The sequence below is a fragment of the Prinia subflava genome, chromosome 24, assembly GCF_021018805.1.
Source record: "Prinia subflava isolate CZ2003 ecotype Zambia chromosome 24, Cam_Psub_1.2, whole genome shotgun sequence".
NCBI lineage: Eukaryota > Metazoa > Chordata > Aves > Passeriformes > Cisticolidae > Prinia > Prinia subflava.
In genome coordinates this window covers 1,794,235-1,813,020 of record NC_086270.1, presented here as the reverse complement: position 1 = coordinate 1,813,020, position 18,786 = coordinate 1,794,235, and the positions used below count along the sequence as shown (strand labels likewise).

The 18,786-nt window shown below is 48.3% G+C and overlaps 1 protein-coding gene across 1 annotated transcript; it reads right to left on the bottom strand.

Annotated features, from left to right (window-relative positions):
* Window positions 1–110: 110 nt before the first annotated feature.
* KPNA6 (karyopherin subunit alpha 6) lies at window positions 111–18,387 on the bottom strand. Its single transcript, XM_063419195.1, has 14 exons — window positions 18,252–18,387; window positions 11,851–11,960; window positions 10,091–10,186; window positions 9,291–9,390; window positions 8,927–9,021; window positions 7,902–8,033; window positions 7,626–7,714; window positions 6,550–6,649; window positions 5,578–5,741; window positions 4,779–4,857; window positions 3,886–4,011; window positions 3,234–3,361; window positions 2,376–2,554; window positions 111–1,632 (listed from the first exon to the last, which is right to left on the bottom strand). Exons 1-14 carry the CDS (start codon window positions 18,253–18,255, stop codon window positions 1,448–1,450), a joined length of 1,587 nt encoding a protein of 528 aa, XP_063275265.1. The 5' UTR covers window positions 18,256–18,387; the 3' UTR covers window positions 111–1,447.
* Between the last annotated feature and the right edge of the window lie 399 nt (window positions 18,388–18,786).

Sequence of the window (18,786 nt, the reverse complement as noted above, 5' to 3'; positions counted from 1 at the left end):
GCCCTGAGGACTACAGCTCCCGGCATGCCCCGCGCGCCCCGCCGGTACCGGGCACCGGGGCCCCTCCCAAGGTCACCGAGCCCCCCCCCCGATCACACCACAGGCGGGCACCTGCACAGGCCGAGTTTATTCTTTCCACAACAAGGGCTCAGCTCCCCCCGCTCCCCAGAACCGGGGGTTTGCTCCTCCGCTTTTACCGGAATAGCGGCAAAGTGACTGGAAATGCGCCGGTGGGGCTGAGGGAGCTCCGTGCTCACCGGCGGCCGGTGGAGGGAACAGGAGGAGCACCGGGACAGCCCCGAGCCCGGCGGGTTCCAGGCGTGCCTGCCTCACAGTGCTTATTTACAGCAATCACAGGAATTTCATCTATAGTTTTCTCTGTGGCCCGATTAGACAAATATCTCCCTATCTATAATATAAAAAATACAGAGATTTGCCATTTTTGGAAGTGAAATGTGCATTATTCCACTGTGAGCAGGAGGTAAACCTGAAAACCCGGTGCTGTTGGAGCTCCCATCACTGCTGGCAGGTGGGGTAAAATCTTCCTCCACCCCAAGGCAGGAAAAACCCAAAATTCAGCCCGTGTTTCTCATGGAAAATAAAGTATTTCAAGTAAAGATGAAGGTGGGTTTCAGCATTTCAGAGCTCTGAGAACAGTCAGTACAATGCAAACCAAACCTGTGCAACAGCAGCTGTGCTTCCAAAAAAATCCACCCCAGTTCCCATCTTTGGGCTCTTGTTGCTTTTTTTTTTTTGTTGTTGTTGTTTTTAATCCTTGGAAATAGCACTAGCAGTTCTTCAAAAAAAAAACAAACAAAAAAAAATCTAGACAAAGGGACGCAGCAGAAAAAAAAAAAAAACTTCCCAGCAGTGAGAGAACTTCTCATTTTTCTGTCCATTTTCAGTATTTTTCATCAGGGAACTGGTCCTGGCTTCACCAGGATTGTCCACCTGAAGGAGGAAGGCCAGGGCTCAACTTTGCTCTTGGCATATTAAAGAGTCTTTTAATAAAGAGTAACATGTGCAAAAAAAGAAAAAAAAAGAAAAAAAAGAAAAAAAAAAGAAAAAAAAAAAGAAAATTTAAATAGATCAACCCATGTTTTTGCAGAATTACTGTGGCCAGAACAGCTCCCTCCTCTCTGTGTCCTCACCCAACCCGAGGTAAAAACTGCATTGGGGAGACACCACCACAAAGAAGGAGCCACCAAGAGGTGGCAGCTGTCACCTCCACGTCCCTCCTGCCTCCAAAAACATCGTGAGCAGCAGCCCAGAGACACAGGGAGCAGAAATTCCCCTTTTCTCCAGGAGGATCTCTGTGTGTTTGCAGAGTTTTTTTCCTAAACGGGTGGAGTGGGTGCCCAGCCTCGCCAGCCAGGACCAGCAGCTGCTCTCCCAAACTTCCCAGAAAGTTCGTGGTGGGTTTTTTTTTTGAGGATTTCTCCCGGGATTATAGCTGGAATCCTTCCATGGGAGCCTCGGGTTGCTGGAAGATGTACTGCTGCTGGTTTTCATCCACCTGGGGCGCCACCGACGCGTCGTCCTCCACCCCAAAGTAGTGCTCGATCAGGTCAAAGGCTTTCTGGTAGATCTCCTGGTTCTCGTGGCTCTGGAGGAATTCTATCTTATCCAAACCTTTTGAAGGGAAAAAAAAAAAAAAGAAATAAAAAAAATTGGAATGGGATGAAACAAAGAGATCCAGTCCCCATCCTCAAAAGGATTCTGTGAGGGGAAGTGACAGCGAAATCCAGCTGCATCTCAGCCCTGCCCAGCTCATCCAGGTGTGCTCCCAATCCAACATTCCAGTGGAATTAGAAATGAGAATTTGGTGGCTTCAGGAGCAGGGCCTGTCCCAGGAGCCTCCAGCTTTCGCTGCCCCAGTTAAATCCAGTGCTGCACCCTCAGGAATGGCAGGAATGATCCTTCCAGGGAGAATCAGGACACTCGGAGTAATGAGAGGGCAGAGCACACACTGGCAGCTCACAGGGAGTTTCAGACCAAAATAGGAACTTGTTCCCCCTCAAAGCATTGAGAGCAGGATAAAAAAAAAGGATAAAAATCCATCACCACCAAATTAAGTCACTCCAGGGAAAAGCAAACTCTCCCTGGATTTCCTGGGTACAGTCAGAGCCATTTCAGACCCAGAACTGTCAATTTTTACTGAGCTCAGCTCATTTCTGGTTTCACATTCCCACCTGGCACAAGCCACAATTCTCACCTTGGACCCCAGGTCAGAGTTTTTATTTCTAAGTATTTTCTCATCACCCACTAAATGAGTTTGAGAAGATTTTAGAACAGATCTTGGCTGGTTTAGAACACAACAAACCCTTCAACAGAGCAGAAAATCAGCCAGGAAAGCCCTGCAGTGCCCCACGTACCATAGGCCTCCTCGATGAGGCTGCAGTAGGGGTTGATGCCTGTCCCACTCTGGTTGGCCTCCTGCTCTCCCAGCCTCAGGATGTTCTCCAGCCCGTTCAAGGCCACCAGGACAATCTTGGAGTCCATGACAGTCAGCAGGTCACAGAGAGGTTTGATGCAACCCAAATTCACCAGGTACCTGCAGGGAGAGGGAGCAGCACAGACATCACTGCGTGCTCAGGAGCTGGGAAGCAGCAAAGGAGATTATTCCAGCTGAAATCCAGAAATTTACCTTAAAACAGACATTTACTGATCTTCAAGGTTAATTTTTATCCTTTTATTTGCTTTTTTACACAGCTTTATTTTCAGAAATCTGTTTTTTCTAAAGAAAATGAGCTGCTTTTGAAATCAAAGGTGCTGCTCAAATTAGGTCCACATGAATTTAATCTGTCACTAAGTTTGGACATATCTGTCCAAATTCACCTGCCAATAAATTTAATCTGTCACTAAGTTTGGACATGTCTGTCCAAATTCACCTGTCAATGGATTTAATCTGTCATTAAATTTGGACACGTCTGTCCAAATTCACCTGTCAATGGATTTAATCTGTCATTAAGTTGGGACATATCTGTCCAAATTCACCTGTCAATGGATTTAATCTGTCATTAAATTTGGACATTTAGCCTCCACTATCCAAAGAGGGATGGAGAAAGTTTGGGATCAGATCATCCTCACCCAGAAGGAAATTCCAAATCACAACCCAGCTCCACCTGTCTCAGTTAACTCTCCAGAACTTCTCCAAATTCCTCTTTTTCCAGAAAATTCCCCTCAAGGCAAAGCTCCCAGGAACTGGAGCTGCAGGAGGAGCTCAGGATTACCTGATCTGCTCGGGGGTGCCTCCAGAGGTGGCGTTGGTGATGGCCCAGGCTGCCTCTTTCCTCGTGCGGAATTCTGCCTTCTGCAGGATCTCGATCAGCACCGGGAAGATGTTGGCATCTATCACTGCCTGGGAAGAGAGGGCAGCGACAGGGCTTGGCACTGCCAGCACCTCCCAAAAGGCTCCCCCAGCCCCTGAGAGAAACCTCCACGTCCCAGGCTGCTCCCTGCAGTGATTGCTGTGGTTTATTCATCCCAAATCCCATTAAAAGCAGATATTCCATAATATGTGGCAATCCCTGGAATGGCATCAATGCTGTGGGAAGCTCTGCTCTCCTATGTAGGTCAGGAAATGGATAATTAAACCTCAACGAGCTCCAGCTCTTCAAAGGGATTGAGGATGGAGAAATAGGGGCTGGATCTGCTCTAACTCCAGTGATCCAGCCCGTGGCACTCAGTCCATGTGCTGCTGCCATTCCTGATTTTCATTCCCGTTTTTTAGCTCGTTTGGCAGCAGCAGATTTGCAAACGGCTGCAGAGTGAGAGTTGTGAACCAATCCAGCCTCCAAGGGTCAGGGTGAGGAAAAAGCTGCAAATCCCTAAAGCTGAGCTGGGGCTCTGGGATCGCTGCAGGCAGGCTGGAGAAGACTGTACCTGGATTTGTGCTCTGTTCCCTGCTGTGATGTTGGATATGGTCCAGCACGCCTCTTTCCTGATGGATTCCTTGGGACTGCTCAATAAATGGAGGAGGCAAGGCAGGGCTGAGCAGTTCAGAATCACCTTTGGGAGGAAGGAAGCAGGAATGAGATCCCCAGTGTTGGAGTCCAGGACATCCCTGTGGCCACCCTGGAGGGTTTGGAGACCGGGCAGGGGGTCTGGGGTCTGTCCAAGGGGCTCAGGCAGCCTCACACAGAGCCCAGGAGGGCACTGCCTCTGATCCCTGCCATGGCACTGAATGCCCACAGTGTGTGAAGAGTCACAAGCTGGGAGAATTCAAAATAAGCAGTATTTAGTTTATCACAGAGTGTAAATGGAGAATTTGGGATTTTTAGTGTATGGGGTTGAAGAGACAAGAGGGAGGAATTGGGGAGTGGTCCTGTGCTCCTTGTTCTTGCTCTCGTCCCCCATTTTCTGCTGAGTTGGGTTTTAGAGATTGGTTTAGAGTAGAAATGACATGTTAGCATAGGCAGTAGGTATTGGTACAATTTTGTAAATAAAAAGTTCATTTTGGACAGTGGTTGGGTCAGGGGTACTGTACATAAGGTGTGGGGCTCTCTGAGCCGCCCAGTCCCCCCCGTGTCCTGCTCTGCTGGGGACGCCCTGCAGAGCTGGGACAGAACTGAGATAATGAAGAATAAACAACCCTGGAAACACAAACTGGGGACTCAGCCTGGCTGCTCTGGCTCTGGTGTGAAACACCCAGGGCAAAGAGAAGCCTGAAAACCTGATTACCTCTGGGAACAGCAACCCCGAGGAGAATCTCAGGGAACAGCAACCCTGAGACCCCAGTGCTGGGCACTGCATTCCCTGCAGGAATTTCCCCTCACCTGGGTCTGGATGTCGTCCCCCGTTACGATGTTGCCCACGGCTCGCAGAGCTGGAGAGGCCACTTTGTAATCGTTGTGCCTGCAGGGAAATCCCAAAGACAAACCCAAATCCATCAGACCACCTGTACAGATCCCAAACCCCCTGCACAGAGCCCAGACCCCCCTGTACATGTTCCAAACCCCCTGTACAGATCCCAGACCACCTGTACAGAGCCCAGACCGCCCTGTACAGATCCCAGACGCCCTGCACAGAGCCCAGACCCCCCTGTACATGTTCCAAACCTCCCTGCACAGGTCCCAGACCCCCTGTACAGATTCCAAACCCCTGTACAGATCCCAGACCCCCCTGCACAGAGCCCAGACTCCCTTGTACCTGTTCCAAACCTCCCTGTACAGATCCCAGACCCACCTGCACAGAGCCCAGACCCACCTGCACACGTTCCAAACCCCCCTGTACACGTTCCAAATCCCCCTGCACAGACCCCAGACCCACCTGCACAGACCCCAGACCCACCTGTGCAGATCCCAGACCCCCCTGTCCAAGTTGCAAACTCCCTGTACAGACCCCAAACCCACCTGCACAAATCCCAGACCCCCTGCACACGTTCCAAACCCCTTTGACCGTGTCCCTGACCCCTTTGACCGTGTCCCTGACCCCTCTGACCGTGTCCCTGACCCCTCTGACCGTGTCCCTGACCCCTCTGACCGTGTCCCTGACCCCTCTGACCGTGTCCCTGACCCCTCCAGGCCGAGCAGAGCGACGCCCTGCACTCCCCCAGTCCTCCTGCCAGCCACTCACATGAGGAGCTCCACCAGCCTCCTGCACACCCCCGAGTCCACCACAGCCTGGATCTTCTCGTTGGGACCGTCGGACAGGTAGGACAGAGCCCAGCACGCGTCTGCCAGCAGGTCAGAGTCACTGTTGAACAACAATCGGGACAACACTGGCAGGCAGGGGGACACCTGCAACAACAGCCACCACCCGGGGTTAGTCAGCAGGACAGGAGCAGCACACCTGAGGCAAACAGCCTGTGCTGAGTGCTCAGGGGAAGCCCTGGGTGGGCACAGAGCCCTCCTTCCCTCAGCTCCTCAGCAGCCACCCCAAATTGCTGCGCTCAAATTACACCCAGGGGTTGCACTGAGTTTTGGGGGTTCCTGTAAAAAAGCTCTGCTCCATTTCTGGCTCTCAACACTCAGAAAAAATTCACCTCAATCTTTGTATTTACACTCAATCAGGTTTCACCCCTCACCACAGGCTGCCCAGCTTTGATATGTGAGGTTTCGCTCAAAACAAGTTTTAAATCAGCAATTTTGTGTTGCCAAAGGAGGATGAGCTGGCTGAAAAACCAGCAGGGCCTTTAGTTATGTTCTCTGGACAGGGAAAGGGGAGGTATCACAGCTCACAGGAATCCTGGTTTTTAGCATTTCCAGGTCTCAGAATAATTGTTGGTCATAACTGAAATTTCAAAACTCCAGAGCTCATAAGAAAATGGTTTAAAAACTGAAGTTTCAAAACTCCAGAGCTCATAAGAAAATGGTTTAAAAACTGAAGTTTCAAAACTCCAGAGCTCATAAGAAAATGGTTTAAACTTTCTAGGGAAGCTTGGGCCTGTCCCTTATTTCAGGGGTCCAGCAGAAAGGTTGGGAAAAATTAAACATCCAGATGAACCTCAGCAGCAAAAACCTCACCCTGTGCCCTCAACAGCCCAAAATAAACAATTTATCTGGGCTCTCCCCATCACCTGGCTGCCACCAAGGCATTTCTTCTCACCTTATCAAATTCTGGAGGTGGGCTCTTCCCTCTGCACAGGTTTGACAAGGCCCAGACAGCGTTTCGTGTCATTGTCAGCCTGGTGGACGTGGTGAGGAGCCTGAACAGAGAATTACCAGGGATTATTGTCCTCAGAGGGAACCAAAAGAATTCAAACTAAAACATTTAGCTCTGATTTAGCCCAGGAAGACATTCCCAGACATCTCCAGAAAGCAAGTGACACAAACTGCTCGGTCTGAGAGGGGTGAGGAGTCAGGCTGAGCCCTGACTGACACCAGGAGCAGCAAATTCAGCCCTTGGGGACAAAATCTCACTTTTCCAGGGGTGGGAATTAATTAATCTGGCAAGATTAATTCTTGCCAGAGCCACAAGAGCCCAGCCTGACAGAACTACATCACCACAGCACTGAGGGAGGGGGTGTGAGAGACCTGATCCTACTCCAGTCCCAAAAATCCACAGCCCAGGCAGAGAGCAGGAGCTGAGGGACACCCTGTGGAGGAGCAGCATCCACCTCACCCCCAGAGCAGCGTGAAGGAATTTTATCCACAGATTTCCACTCCTCTGGAGCAGAGGTTTGATTCCCAGAGATCCCACACTGCCAGGGAACCTCTGAGGAATTTTATCCACAGATTCTCACTCTGGAGCAGGGGTTTGATTCCCAGAGGTCCCACAGTGCCAGGGAATCTGTGAGGAATGTTCCCACTCCTCTGGAGCAGAGGTTTGATTCCAGGGATCCCACACTGCCAGGGAACCTCTGAGGAATGTTATCCACAGATTCTCACTCCTCTGAAGCAGGGGTTTGATTCCCAGGGATCCCACACTGCCAGGGGATCTCTGAGGAATCTCCCACTCCCTGGTTTGGTTCCAGGGATCCCACACAGGGGATCTGTGAGGAATCTCCCACTCCCTGGTTTGATCCCAGGGATCTCTGAGGAATCTCCCACTCCCTGGTTTGATTCCCAGGGATCTGTGAGCAATCTCCCACTCCCTGGTTTGATCCCAGGGGATCCCACTCTCTCAGGGATCCCAGCTCCAGCCCTGCTGCCCTGGCACAGGAGCTGCTCGTGGCTACTCACATCAGTAAGGGAGGGAGGATGGCACAGTTCAGGACATAATCCCTGCACACAGAGCTGTCCCCAGCAATGTTCCCCAGCGCCCAGACAGCCTGAAAGAAACACCAACAGCTTCAGCACTCGATTTCTGTGCAATTTCTGTGTGAAATTTCTGTGGGAGAAACAGGCAGTGTGCTGGGAAAGCAATTTCCCTGCAATTCCAAGCCACCAATCCATTTAAACACTGAATTTTTAACATGTGGTTCTCCCCAAAATCCCCACGTGAGGGGGGGTCCTTACCTGCTCCTGAACATCCTCAAAGTCAGAGTTTAGGAGCTCTATGAAGATGGGAACTGCCCCAGCCTCGATGACTATTTTGGTTTGTTGGGAAGTCCCTGAGGCGATGTTTGTCAGGGCCCACGCAGCCTCAAACTGAAACGAGAGATAAAGAGGAATAAAAGCAGCCTGAATCAGAAAAACAGCTCTCTTTGCACTCTGGCTGCAAAGGTTTAGTGAGAGAAAGGAAGGGAACACCTCAGTGTTTAAAGGATTTTATTTTCTTGAGCAGTAAAAGAGCCACAGCTGCTCAAAGGATGAGCAAGAGGTGTCACCATCACATCATTTCTCCTCCAAAACCATTTCCCAGCAAGAAAATGTGCAGAAACAGTTCTTACACCAGTGCAGAAACACACTGAATAGAAAGTTTTCTGTATTTCATCCAACATCCCCAAGATGCTGCGAGTTCAAGGGGAGCTGAGCAGAAATTCCCTGGTTTTGCTTCTCTTTTTTTGGTTTAAAACCAGATTTCCATCCAGTTCCTCTGGAAATGAAGCCCCTCTGGTCGGTGGCCTGGGGCCAGAGGGCAGGGAGAAAGAGGAAAGCAGTCAAATCAAATCAAAGATCAAATTCCATGTATGGAAATCTCTTTAACCCCTCTGGAGAGAGCAGGACTCATTACCAAGCTGGAAGGAATCTCAGGAAGCCACCCAGGCCTTCCCTGTGCCCCGGGCAGGATCAGCACTGGCCAAATTTATTTCTAACCCTTCTTAGCCTCTGCTTAAAAACCCCCAGCAATGGAGGTTTCTGCTCAGAGTTTCTTCCTGCAGGTTCCTGCAGCTGAATTAGGTGATTTTTGCCAGTATTTTTCAAAGAAATTACTTCAGAGCAATTTCTTTTTTTGCTTGAGTATTACAGATTAGTTTTGTTTTCTACTACAGATCACCTGACCTGCATTTTTGGGGTTCAAAATATCATTTTCTCCCGGATAGCACCTGTGTGTTCATAGCTTAAACAGCCTGAAAAATTGATAACAGAATCTCCTTTACCTGTAATGTGCAATTTTCACTCCTTTTCAGGAACTCCACGAACCTCTCCACCACTCCCTGAGTGTTTATCACCTCATCTATTGGAGGATTTGGCTCTGAAACAGCAAGGCAGGGTCAGGCAGTGAACAGGCCTCATGCAGAGGAGTAACAAGCCCGAATTGATTAATTTAATTATCTCAAATTGGACTGAACTCATCAGGGCAGCTCTGCAGAATCATTTTCTGTACAAATCACACAATTGGCAATCACCAGCAATACAAGAGATGATCACATTTCCAGATTATGGATTTTTTTCCCCCCTAATCTTCAAAGCTTTTGTGCACAAAAGGCAGGTTCTGCTGGATCCTGGATGAGTTATTTTTACCTTTGGAGAGTAATTTCCTGAATTTCTGAGTGGTTGCTAGCTGTAGGTCAGGGTCATCTGAGAAAAGCATCTCCACCATCTCTCCTGTGATCAATCCCTCCTGAAAAGAAGCAGAGGAGAGCAGAGAAATGGTTTGAGATTATTTCAGGCACCACAGATGTGACATTCTACCATGATTTGGGCTTAGATTCCAAACTGGGGACCCCAGCACAGCCCTGAGCTCTGGCAGACCCTCCCAGTTCACATCTGCAGTGCTGGAAATGGGATAAAATGGGAGGGCACTGGAGGAGGATTTTGGACAGGGAGCTGGGAATAACCCTTGGTGAACCAGGGAGAGCAGCAGGATGGAGCTTCCCTGGCATGGCTGAGCTTTGCAGGATCCACTGAGCAGAAATTCCCTGGTTTTGCTTCTCTTTTTTTGATTTAAAACCAAATTTCCATCCAGTTCCTCTGGAAATGAAGCCCCTCTGGTTGGTCCGTAAGGAATCCGTTAAGATTCTTTATTTATTCCTTAAGGATAAACAGAATAAATTTGCTGTTTGCATTTTAGGCTGAGGGTTTGTGGCTGCTCCAGCTGCTTGCACCAACTCACACAAATATTTTTGAAATTAAGGGAATAAATCCAGTGGATTTTGGCAGCTCCATGCAAGCACAGAATCCCAGAAAAGTTGGGGTTGGAAAGGAGCTTAAAATTCATCCAGTTCCACCTTCCAGTAACCCAGGGAGCTCCAAACTGGGATAATTCAGGGATGGGGCAGCCACAGCTCCTCTGGGAGCCTCTGCAGGGGATTCAGTCTCACCCCAGACGTGGTGGAGGTGACGTAGGAATCCACCAGGACGCTGTCAAACATGGACTCATCCTCGTTGATCAGCTCCACATTCCTCCTTTTGAAGAGCTGGTGGGGATAAAAATACAGGGATGGTTATTAAAAAGCAAGGATGGACAGGGAACATGAGAGAAAATTAAATTAACAGCAGTTCTGCACTCCCAGGGCTGCTCTGGTACATAAATCTGCTCAAATCTTGCATTCAGATTGCAAATGATCAAATCACTGAGCCAGGAAAGCGCAGGATTTGACCAAAATTTAGCAAAAAGCAGCTTGGGTAAGGTGCTAATAAAGGAAATATTTAGTGGCACATGTATCACTTGGAAGAAATAACACTCAGGGTTAATAAATGCAGGCCACACTTTCACTTGATGTTCCTGTTTCTCCAGGAAATAATCCCATTAACTAATTATAGCTAAAAAACCCCATCACCACCTTTAAAATTGAGGATCTGTGAACAAAAACAACAACAAAAAACCCCTTGAGTAGCTCAAAAATTAAATACTTGGAAAACTCTCCATGTGAGCTGGGTCCAGGGGGGAAAAAAAAGGGGGGAAAAAAAAGGGGGGGAAAAAAAGGGGGGGAAAAAAAGGGGGGGAAAAAAAGGGGGGGAAAAAAAGGGGGGGAAAAAAAGGGGGGGAAAAAAAGGGGGGGAAAAAAAGGGGGGGAAAAAAAGGGGGGGAAAAAAAGGGGGGGAAAAAAAGGGGGGGAAAAAAAGGGGGGGAAAAAAAGGGGGGGAAAAAAAGGGGGGGAAAAAAAGGGGGGGAAAAAAAGGGGGGGAAAAAAAGGGGGAAAAAAAGGGGGAAAAAAAGGGGGAAAAAAGAGAAAAAAGAGGAAAAAAGAGAAAAAAAGAGAAAAAAAGAGAAAAAAAGAAAAAAGAGATAAAAGGGAAAAAAAGAGAAAAAAAGAGGAAAAAAAGAGGAAAAAAAGAGGAAAAAAAGAGGAAAAAAAGAGGAAAAAAAGAGGAAAAAAAGAGGAAAAAAAGAGGAAAAAAAGAGGAAAAAAAGAGGAAAAAAAGAGGGAAAAAAGAGGAAAAAAAGAGGAAAAAAAGAGGAAAAAAGGAGGAAAAAAAGAGGAAAAAAGAGGAAAAAAGAGGACAAAAAGAGGACAAAAAGAGGACAAAAAGAGGACAAAAAGAGGACAAAAAGAGGACAAAAAGAGGACAAAAAGAGGACAAAAAGAGGACAAAAAGAGGACAAAAAGAGGACAAAAAGAGGACAAAAAGAGGACAAAAAGAGGACAAAAAGAGGACAAAAAGAGGACAAAAAGAGGAAAAAAAGAGGAAAAAAGAGGAAAAAAGAGGAAAAAAGAGGAAAAAAGAGGAAAAAAGAGGAAAAAAGAGGAAAAAAGAGGAAAAAAGAGGAAAAAAGAGGAAAAAAAGAGGAAAAAAAGAGGAAAAAAAGAGGAAAAAAGAGGAAAAAAAGAGGAAAAAAAGAGGAAAAAAAGAGGAAAAAAAGAGGAAAAAAAGAGGAAAAAAAGAGGAAAAAAAGAGGAAAAAAAGAGGAAAAAAAGAGGAAAAAAAGAGGAAAAAAAGAGGAAAAAAAGAGGAAAAAAAGAGGAAAAAAAGAGGAAAAAAAGAGGAAAAAAAGAGGAAAAAAAGAGGAAAAAAAGAGGAAAAAAAGAGGAAAAAAAGAGGAAAAAAAGAGGAAAAAAAGAGGAAAAAAAGAGGAAAAAAAGAGGAAAAAAAGAGAAAAAAAGAGGAAAAAAAGAGCCCAGCCAGGTGAGTGTTTTACCTGCTGCTCCCGTTTCTGTTTGCGCAGCTGGATCCCCTCCTCTTCCCTCCTCCTGCGCATCTCCTCGGGGTTCAGGGCTTTGTTCTTGTAGCTCTTCATTCGATAATTTTCTGTGAAAACAGACGAGTTCTGCCTCAGGGCTGCTGCGTGTCCTGCCCATGGATCACCAATAAATGAATTTATTTGCTCCAAGTGCTTCGGTTTGCAGCAGGAATTGTTATTTCCCTGCTGGCACCGTGGTATTTTTTTTTTCCCAAAAAAGCAAAAACCTCACAGAATGAAAGGATTGAATTTATAACAACACCAGAGGTGAAAGTGAGGGCCACGTGTGTCCCTCCAAGTGTCCAAGAACCCATCACTGCTCCTGCATGGAAAAACTCCCCAAACTCTCCCATTTCTGACATTATTTGCAAATTTATGCCATAATCAAATTTATGTTAGTTGGGCCTTTTAAACCTCAGAGGCCCAACTAGCCCTGAACCAAGTTATTCCTTCAGAACTCATTTGAAAACAAATATTTTGGGTTTTTTTCCCAGCTGCCAAGGGCAGGTTTGTGGATTTTTGCAGTTTTATCTCCTCCAAATTTTCAGTCCCATTTATCAGCTGCCTCCAGCCTCTCCTGGAGCCCCTCCAAGATCAACTGGAGAAGTGTCAGACACAAAAATCCACAGCAAACCCAAGGAAAAACATCTAAATACAAATATCCAGCTTTTCTTTACTAAAGAGAGAGAAAACAACTGGAAAAAAATAATATTTAAACAAAATATTAACCAAAAAAAAATTAAACAAAATTATAAACAAAATAAATAACAAAAAAGTAGAGGAAACAAAATTCTTTCAGTTCTATGATTTCCCAAAACCAGCTAAAAAGACACCAAAAATTAGAGAAATCTACAGGTTTTAGGGGTTTATATCTAACTATAAAATAGCCAGGTGTCACCTAGATCTGGATTTTAATTCAGAAAATGTATTTAAGCACCACTGTTATATTTTTATTTATATTCCCACCCCACTGGGCCTCACAAAAGAGTCAAGAATTTGACAGCTTAGTTCTCCAAACAATTTAAGCACCTTAATCCCCTGTTTGGAAAGCAAAGCCTCCAATTAAAAGGTGGTTTTGAGGAAAAGGAGGAAGGAAAAGTGAGGATTAGCAGGCATAAATAAATAAATGGACATAAATAGCCAAGGGACACGTGACAGTCCAGCTGCTGCAAACTCAGCTGTGCCAGGAACACAAATTCAAAACACTCAGCACTTTGTCCTTTAAGGGATTTTTTATTTTATTTTATTTTTTTTTTGTCCCAGAGCATCAAGAACTGCAGGGAAATCCCAAAGATTTCCCTTCAGGGGTGGCTGTCATAAAATTCCCTTTTTTTCTCCCATAGTTTGTTCCTGTAGATGATTTACATTGGTTTTTTTTCCCCAGTCCATCATCTCTGGCAATGCTTTAATGGCACAAAAATGCTGATTTGGGACATTCCAGCCCGTTTCCATGGAAATGCAGGGTCAGGAGCTCACAGGGAGCTCTGGACCAGACTCATGGAATAAAACACAGCAGGACAAATTCTGTGTTTGGAATATTTCAGCAGCAAACATCCAGTTTCTCTGCATATTTATTACTGAAATATTCCAAATATTTGGAATATTTCCCAGTTCCATCAGTGGGAATATCCCCAAGCCCATAAATCAGGATCTGGGAGTCCCTGGGGAAGGAATCCTCTGCTCCTGAGGATGAGACTCCAGACAGAGATTTTCACTTTACTCTGGAAAAATTTGCTTTTAGAAGTGGACACTGAACTCAGAGAATTCACTCAAGAAAAGCACAAATCATGCAAGATTTGCAAACATCAATTCTGCTTTAGGAATCCCACAGTTCCCCAAGTTGTGCCTTTTGTATCTCCCTGGATTAGTGAACTTCAGTCATAACTCCAGAAAAACAAAATTAAAATATGAATATTTGCATTTCAAATTTAAGGATGAAACCGAACTGAACAACACCTTCCCAAAAGAAGGGAAAATCCCTCAGGAGCTGGAAGAAATTTGGCTTCACTGAAGGGAAAAAAAAATCCTCCAGCTGTCAAGAAATTATAACCCTCACTCATAAATTGGATTTATGAGAAGGTATTTCCCAATTAAAAGAAAGGAAAAACAGGGTGAAAATTTGAATTTGAAGGCTCAGCAGGGCACTCAAATCCACCACAGGCAACAGCAGGAAAATCTAATTCCAGAGGTTTTACTGTAAGGATTTCTGGATGTTCCTGGACTGGGAATCCAACCCTGCCTCTTCCCAATTTTCTGCAAGATAAGAAGCATTTAATTCTAATTCTAATTGTAATTCTAATTTTATTTTGTCCAGCTGCTGACTGAACTCTGGGAGCTGAGTCACTGCTGAGTCAGGGACAGGCACAGCCAGACCTGACACGGCTCTTCTGGAGCCAAAATTCCCTTTAAAAAGGGAATATTTGCCAGGGAATCTTCCCCAGAAGAGCCAAAACCCCCTAGAAAAAGGGAATATTCCCCAGAAGAGCCAAAACCCCCTTTAAAAAGGGAATATTCCCCAGGGAATCTCCCCAAGAAGAGCCAAAATTCCCTTTAAAAAGGGAATATTCCTCAGGGAATATTCCCCAGAAGAGCCAAACCCCCATCCCTGTCCCTGTCCCTGTCCCCATCCCTGTCCCTGTCCCCATCCCTGTCCCCGTCCCTATCCCTGTCCCCGTCCCCATCCCTGTCCCCATCCCTGTCCCCGTCCCCGTCCCCGTCCCCATCCCCATCCCTGTCCCCGTCCCTGTCCCCGTCCCCGTCCCCATCCCTGTCCCCGTCCCCATCCCTGTCCCTGTCCCCATCCCTGTCCCCGTCCCCATCCCTGTCCCTGTCCCCGTCCCCATCCCTGTCCCCGTCCCCATCCCTGTCCCCGTCCCCATCCCTGTCCCCATCCCCATCCCTGTCCCCGTCCCCGTCCCCGTCCCCATCCCCATCCCTGTCCCCGTCCCTGTCCCCGTCCCCATCCCTGTCCCCGTCCCCATCCCTGTCCCTGTCCCCGTCCCTGTCTCTGTCCCCATCCCTGTCCCCATCCCTGTCCCCATCCCTGTCCCCATCCCTGTCCCTGTCCCCATCCCTGTCCCCATCCCCGTCCATCCCCGAGCCCGCGGGGATTTGGCTCGTTTTGGCTCCCGGGATGTGATAACACCGCTGGAATGCGCCGGGAGGGGGAAGGGAGAGGAGAAAATTCTCTTTGAGGGGGAATTCGCCATTCCCGAGGGTCAAAACGAGATTAGGAATTCTTTTGGAATGTCCTTGCCCCGGTGGAAAAAGAACTCAGCAACTCCTCGTGCTTCCTCCTCCTCATCTGATTTTTTCATTCCAAAATTTGAGGGTTTAAGTTCTCTCCAGGCTGGTTTATCCACTCTGAACACTCAAATTTCCTTTAAAAATGAATTAATCAAGCACAAGTGGAATTTGGAACAGTCCTTAAAACAGGGGAAATCTTCAACTGCATCCACCCAAGACAAGATCAGGAATCTTTTTGGAATGTCCTTGCCCCGATGGAAAATGAACTCAGCAACTCCTCGTGCTTCCTCCTCCTGATTTGATTTTTTCATCCCAAAATTTGAGGGCTTTAAGTCCTTTTCAGGCTGGTTTATCCATTCTGAGCACTCAAATTTCCTTTAAAAATGAATTGATCAAGCACAAGTGGAATTTGGAACAGTCCCTAAAAAAGGGGAAATCTTCAACTGCATCCACCCAAGACAAGCTCAGGAATCCTTTTGGAATGTCCCTGTCCCCATGGAAAAAGAACACAGCAACCCCTCAATCCAGTCCTCAGTGCTTCCTCCTCCTCATATGATCCTTTCACCCCAAAATTTGAGGGCTTTAAGTCCTCTTTGGGCCGATTTATCCATTGTGAACACTCAGATTTCCTTTAAAAATGAATTAACCAAGCACAAGTGTTGCTTGGAACAGCCCCTAAAAGAAGGGAAAACTTCAACTGCATCCACTCAAACTCGACCCAGGAGAGTTACAGATTAAAATCCACCACAAACACTCCGAGATAATTACAGAGGGATAGAAAATGCCAATAAATCCATCCCTTCCAACATGTGCTTTGCTTCAGGAACAAGCAGCACTGTGTGATTTGCTAAGCTGATTTATCTGGACCTCAGCAGCCCCAGGAGTGAGAGCCTGAAGGAATCAGGACTTTCCCTCTCGCAGGATTTCAGTGATGAAATTCTCCCCCTTGACAAAGTTCATGTTTGCTCTCCTGAGCGAAAGCAAACAAAGCAAATCAGCCAATTAACTGTTAAATTCATCAGCCACGGGAGTTTTATTAAGAGCTGAGCACTGCTCCATGGGTTAAACAGCACTAAAAAAGACATTTAAAGATGTCACTTGTGTGGCAAAATTGACTGATGACAATTCCCAACATCAATTTAAAATAATGAAAATGCCAGCCTTAAAATAATGAAAATGCCAGCCTTAAAATAATGAAAATGCCAGGCTTAAAATAATGAAAATGCCAGGCTTAAAATAATGAAAACACCAGGCTTAGCTTGTTTAAAAAGAATAAAGTTACACGAGGATAATTCAAACAGGGGGGATATTAAACTCTTACACTGGTGGGAGGAAGGGGAAGCTCCTGTGCACAAAAAACCTCTCAGCTCCACTCAAAACTGCTCCAAAAGTTTCCAGACATCCCCAGCGGGCCCCAGGATATTTTTCTCAGCCCAGGTTTTACATCTCAAGCCATAAATGAAGATTTCAAAGGTGCTGAGGGCTGGGAGGTGGTCGCTGATTTTTGGAACACCACGGGAGGGTTTGGAGGAGGCAGAAAATCCCTGATGAGAGCTGCCAGGCAGGATCCCACCTCACAGGGCGTTTTTGGAGCTTCACTGAATCCCTGATTTGGAAGAAGCTGAAAACTCACCCACATCTTCCACTTATCCCTGCTCCAGCCTGGCCTGGGTAATTCCAGGGATGGAGCAGGCACAGCTTCTCTGGGAAATCCATCCCAGCCCCTCCCAGAGAAGAATTTTATCCCAATATCCAACCCAAACCTGCCACTTTAAAGCCATTTAGCTCCTGAAGCAGCTCTGCTTAAAAGATAATACTGCAGGTGGAAAATGGAAACATTTTCATCCTTATTTCCAGATAATACTGCAGGTGGAAAATGGAAACATTTTCATTCTTATTTCCAGGAGATCCTCGCTCAGTTTTAAGGAAAACACGGCTCCTACAGGTTTGGCTTTTCCTCCTCATCTTTCCAAACCCTGTCTTCCTACAGGAATCCTCAAAATAAAAATAAAATTAAAAACCCAAAAAGAGCCACCTCTCCTCCTCCCTCATCAGGCACATCAAAACCAAAAGCTGCTGGAATCAAAGCCCTTTTTTAAGGATTCAGAAAGCAATAAATAAAATAAAAATAAACCTGAAGGGTTTATTGCAGGGGACAGGGACCTGCAGCAGGTTCCCCTCCTGTCACCCGCGGTGACACGGGGACAGCCCAGCACGTGCACGGCGACACCGAGGGCCACCAAAGCTTTATTGTAACCAGAGTCCCGACAGACAGACAGACAGACAGACAGACAGACAGAGCCCTGTCGGGTTATCGCCACTGCCAGGAGGATCCTCACTCGAGAGGTCAGCACGAAAACCGAGCCGGGATCGGGGAATTTAAGCGGAGCCGGGATCCGGGAATTCAAACCGAGCAGGGATCGGGGAATTTCAAACCGAGCCGGGATCGGGGAATTCAAACCGAGCAGGGATCGGGGAATTCAAACCGAGCAGGGATCGGGGAATTCAAACCGAGCAGGGATCGGGGAATTTCAACCGAGCCGGGATCGGGGAATTCAAACCGAGCCGGGATCGGGGAATTCAAACCGAGCCGGGATCGGGGAATTCAAACCCAGCCGGGATCGGGGAATTCAAACCGAGCCGGGATCGGGGAATTCAAACCCAGCCGGGATCGGGGAATTCAAACCGAGCCGGGATCTGACAGCCTGGCGAGGCTCCGGCTGCAGCAGGAACAGCACCGGACACCGGGGAGGGACGGCACCGGCACCCCCGGGCCAAGGCGGGCTCCGCCAGCCCCGGCCCCGCGGAATTCCACATTAACCCGCCCGCCCCGCCGTCCCGCTGCCCCCAGCGCTCACAACCCCCGGGCCGCCCTCAGCCAGAGCCCCCAGACCCCCCGGGAGCGGCCCCGGGATGACTCAGCGGCCGCGCCGGGCCCGCCGCCCTCAGCCCCGGGAGCGCCCGGGACGCCGGTGAGAGGCGAGGGCGGCGGCAGCGCGGGGCGGGCGGGCTGTGCGCGCTGCCCGCGATCGGGGCGGCTCCTCCGGCTCCACCCCGTGCCCTCGGCCGTGCCCGGTGCTCCCCGGGCCGCGGCCGCCCCTCAGGGCCCTCACCCATCGCGGCGGCGGCGGCGGCGGCTCCGGTGGTGGCGGCGGCGGCCAAAATATGGCGGCACCGGGCGGGGCGCGGGCCGGACGGCGGCCGCGAGCGGCCAAACCTGTGCGCGCCGCGAGCGGCGGGGAGCGGAGGAGGCGCTCGGGCGCCCCCAGCGAGCGGGGGCGGAACTGCCCCGGCGGCCGTGGCCTGTCACCTGTGCTGTCACCTGTGCTGTCACCTCTGTCCTGTCACCTGTCCTGTCACCTGTCCTGTCACCTGTCCTGTCCCCTCTGTCCTGTCACCTCTGTCCTGTCACCTCTGTCCTGTCACCTGTGCTGTCACCTCTGTCCTGTCACCTCTGTCTTGTCACTGGTGTCCTGTCACCTGTGCTGTCACCTCTGTCTTGTCACCTGTTCTGTCCCCTCTGTCCCGTCACCTGTCCTGTCACTCGTGTCCTGTCACCTCTGTCCTGTCACCTGTCCTGTCACTCGTGTCCTGTCACTCGTGTCTTGTCCCCTCTGTCCCATCACTTGGGTTCTGTCACTCGTGTCC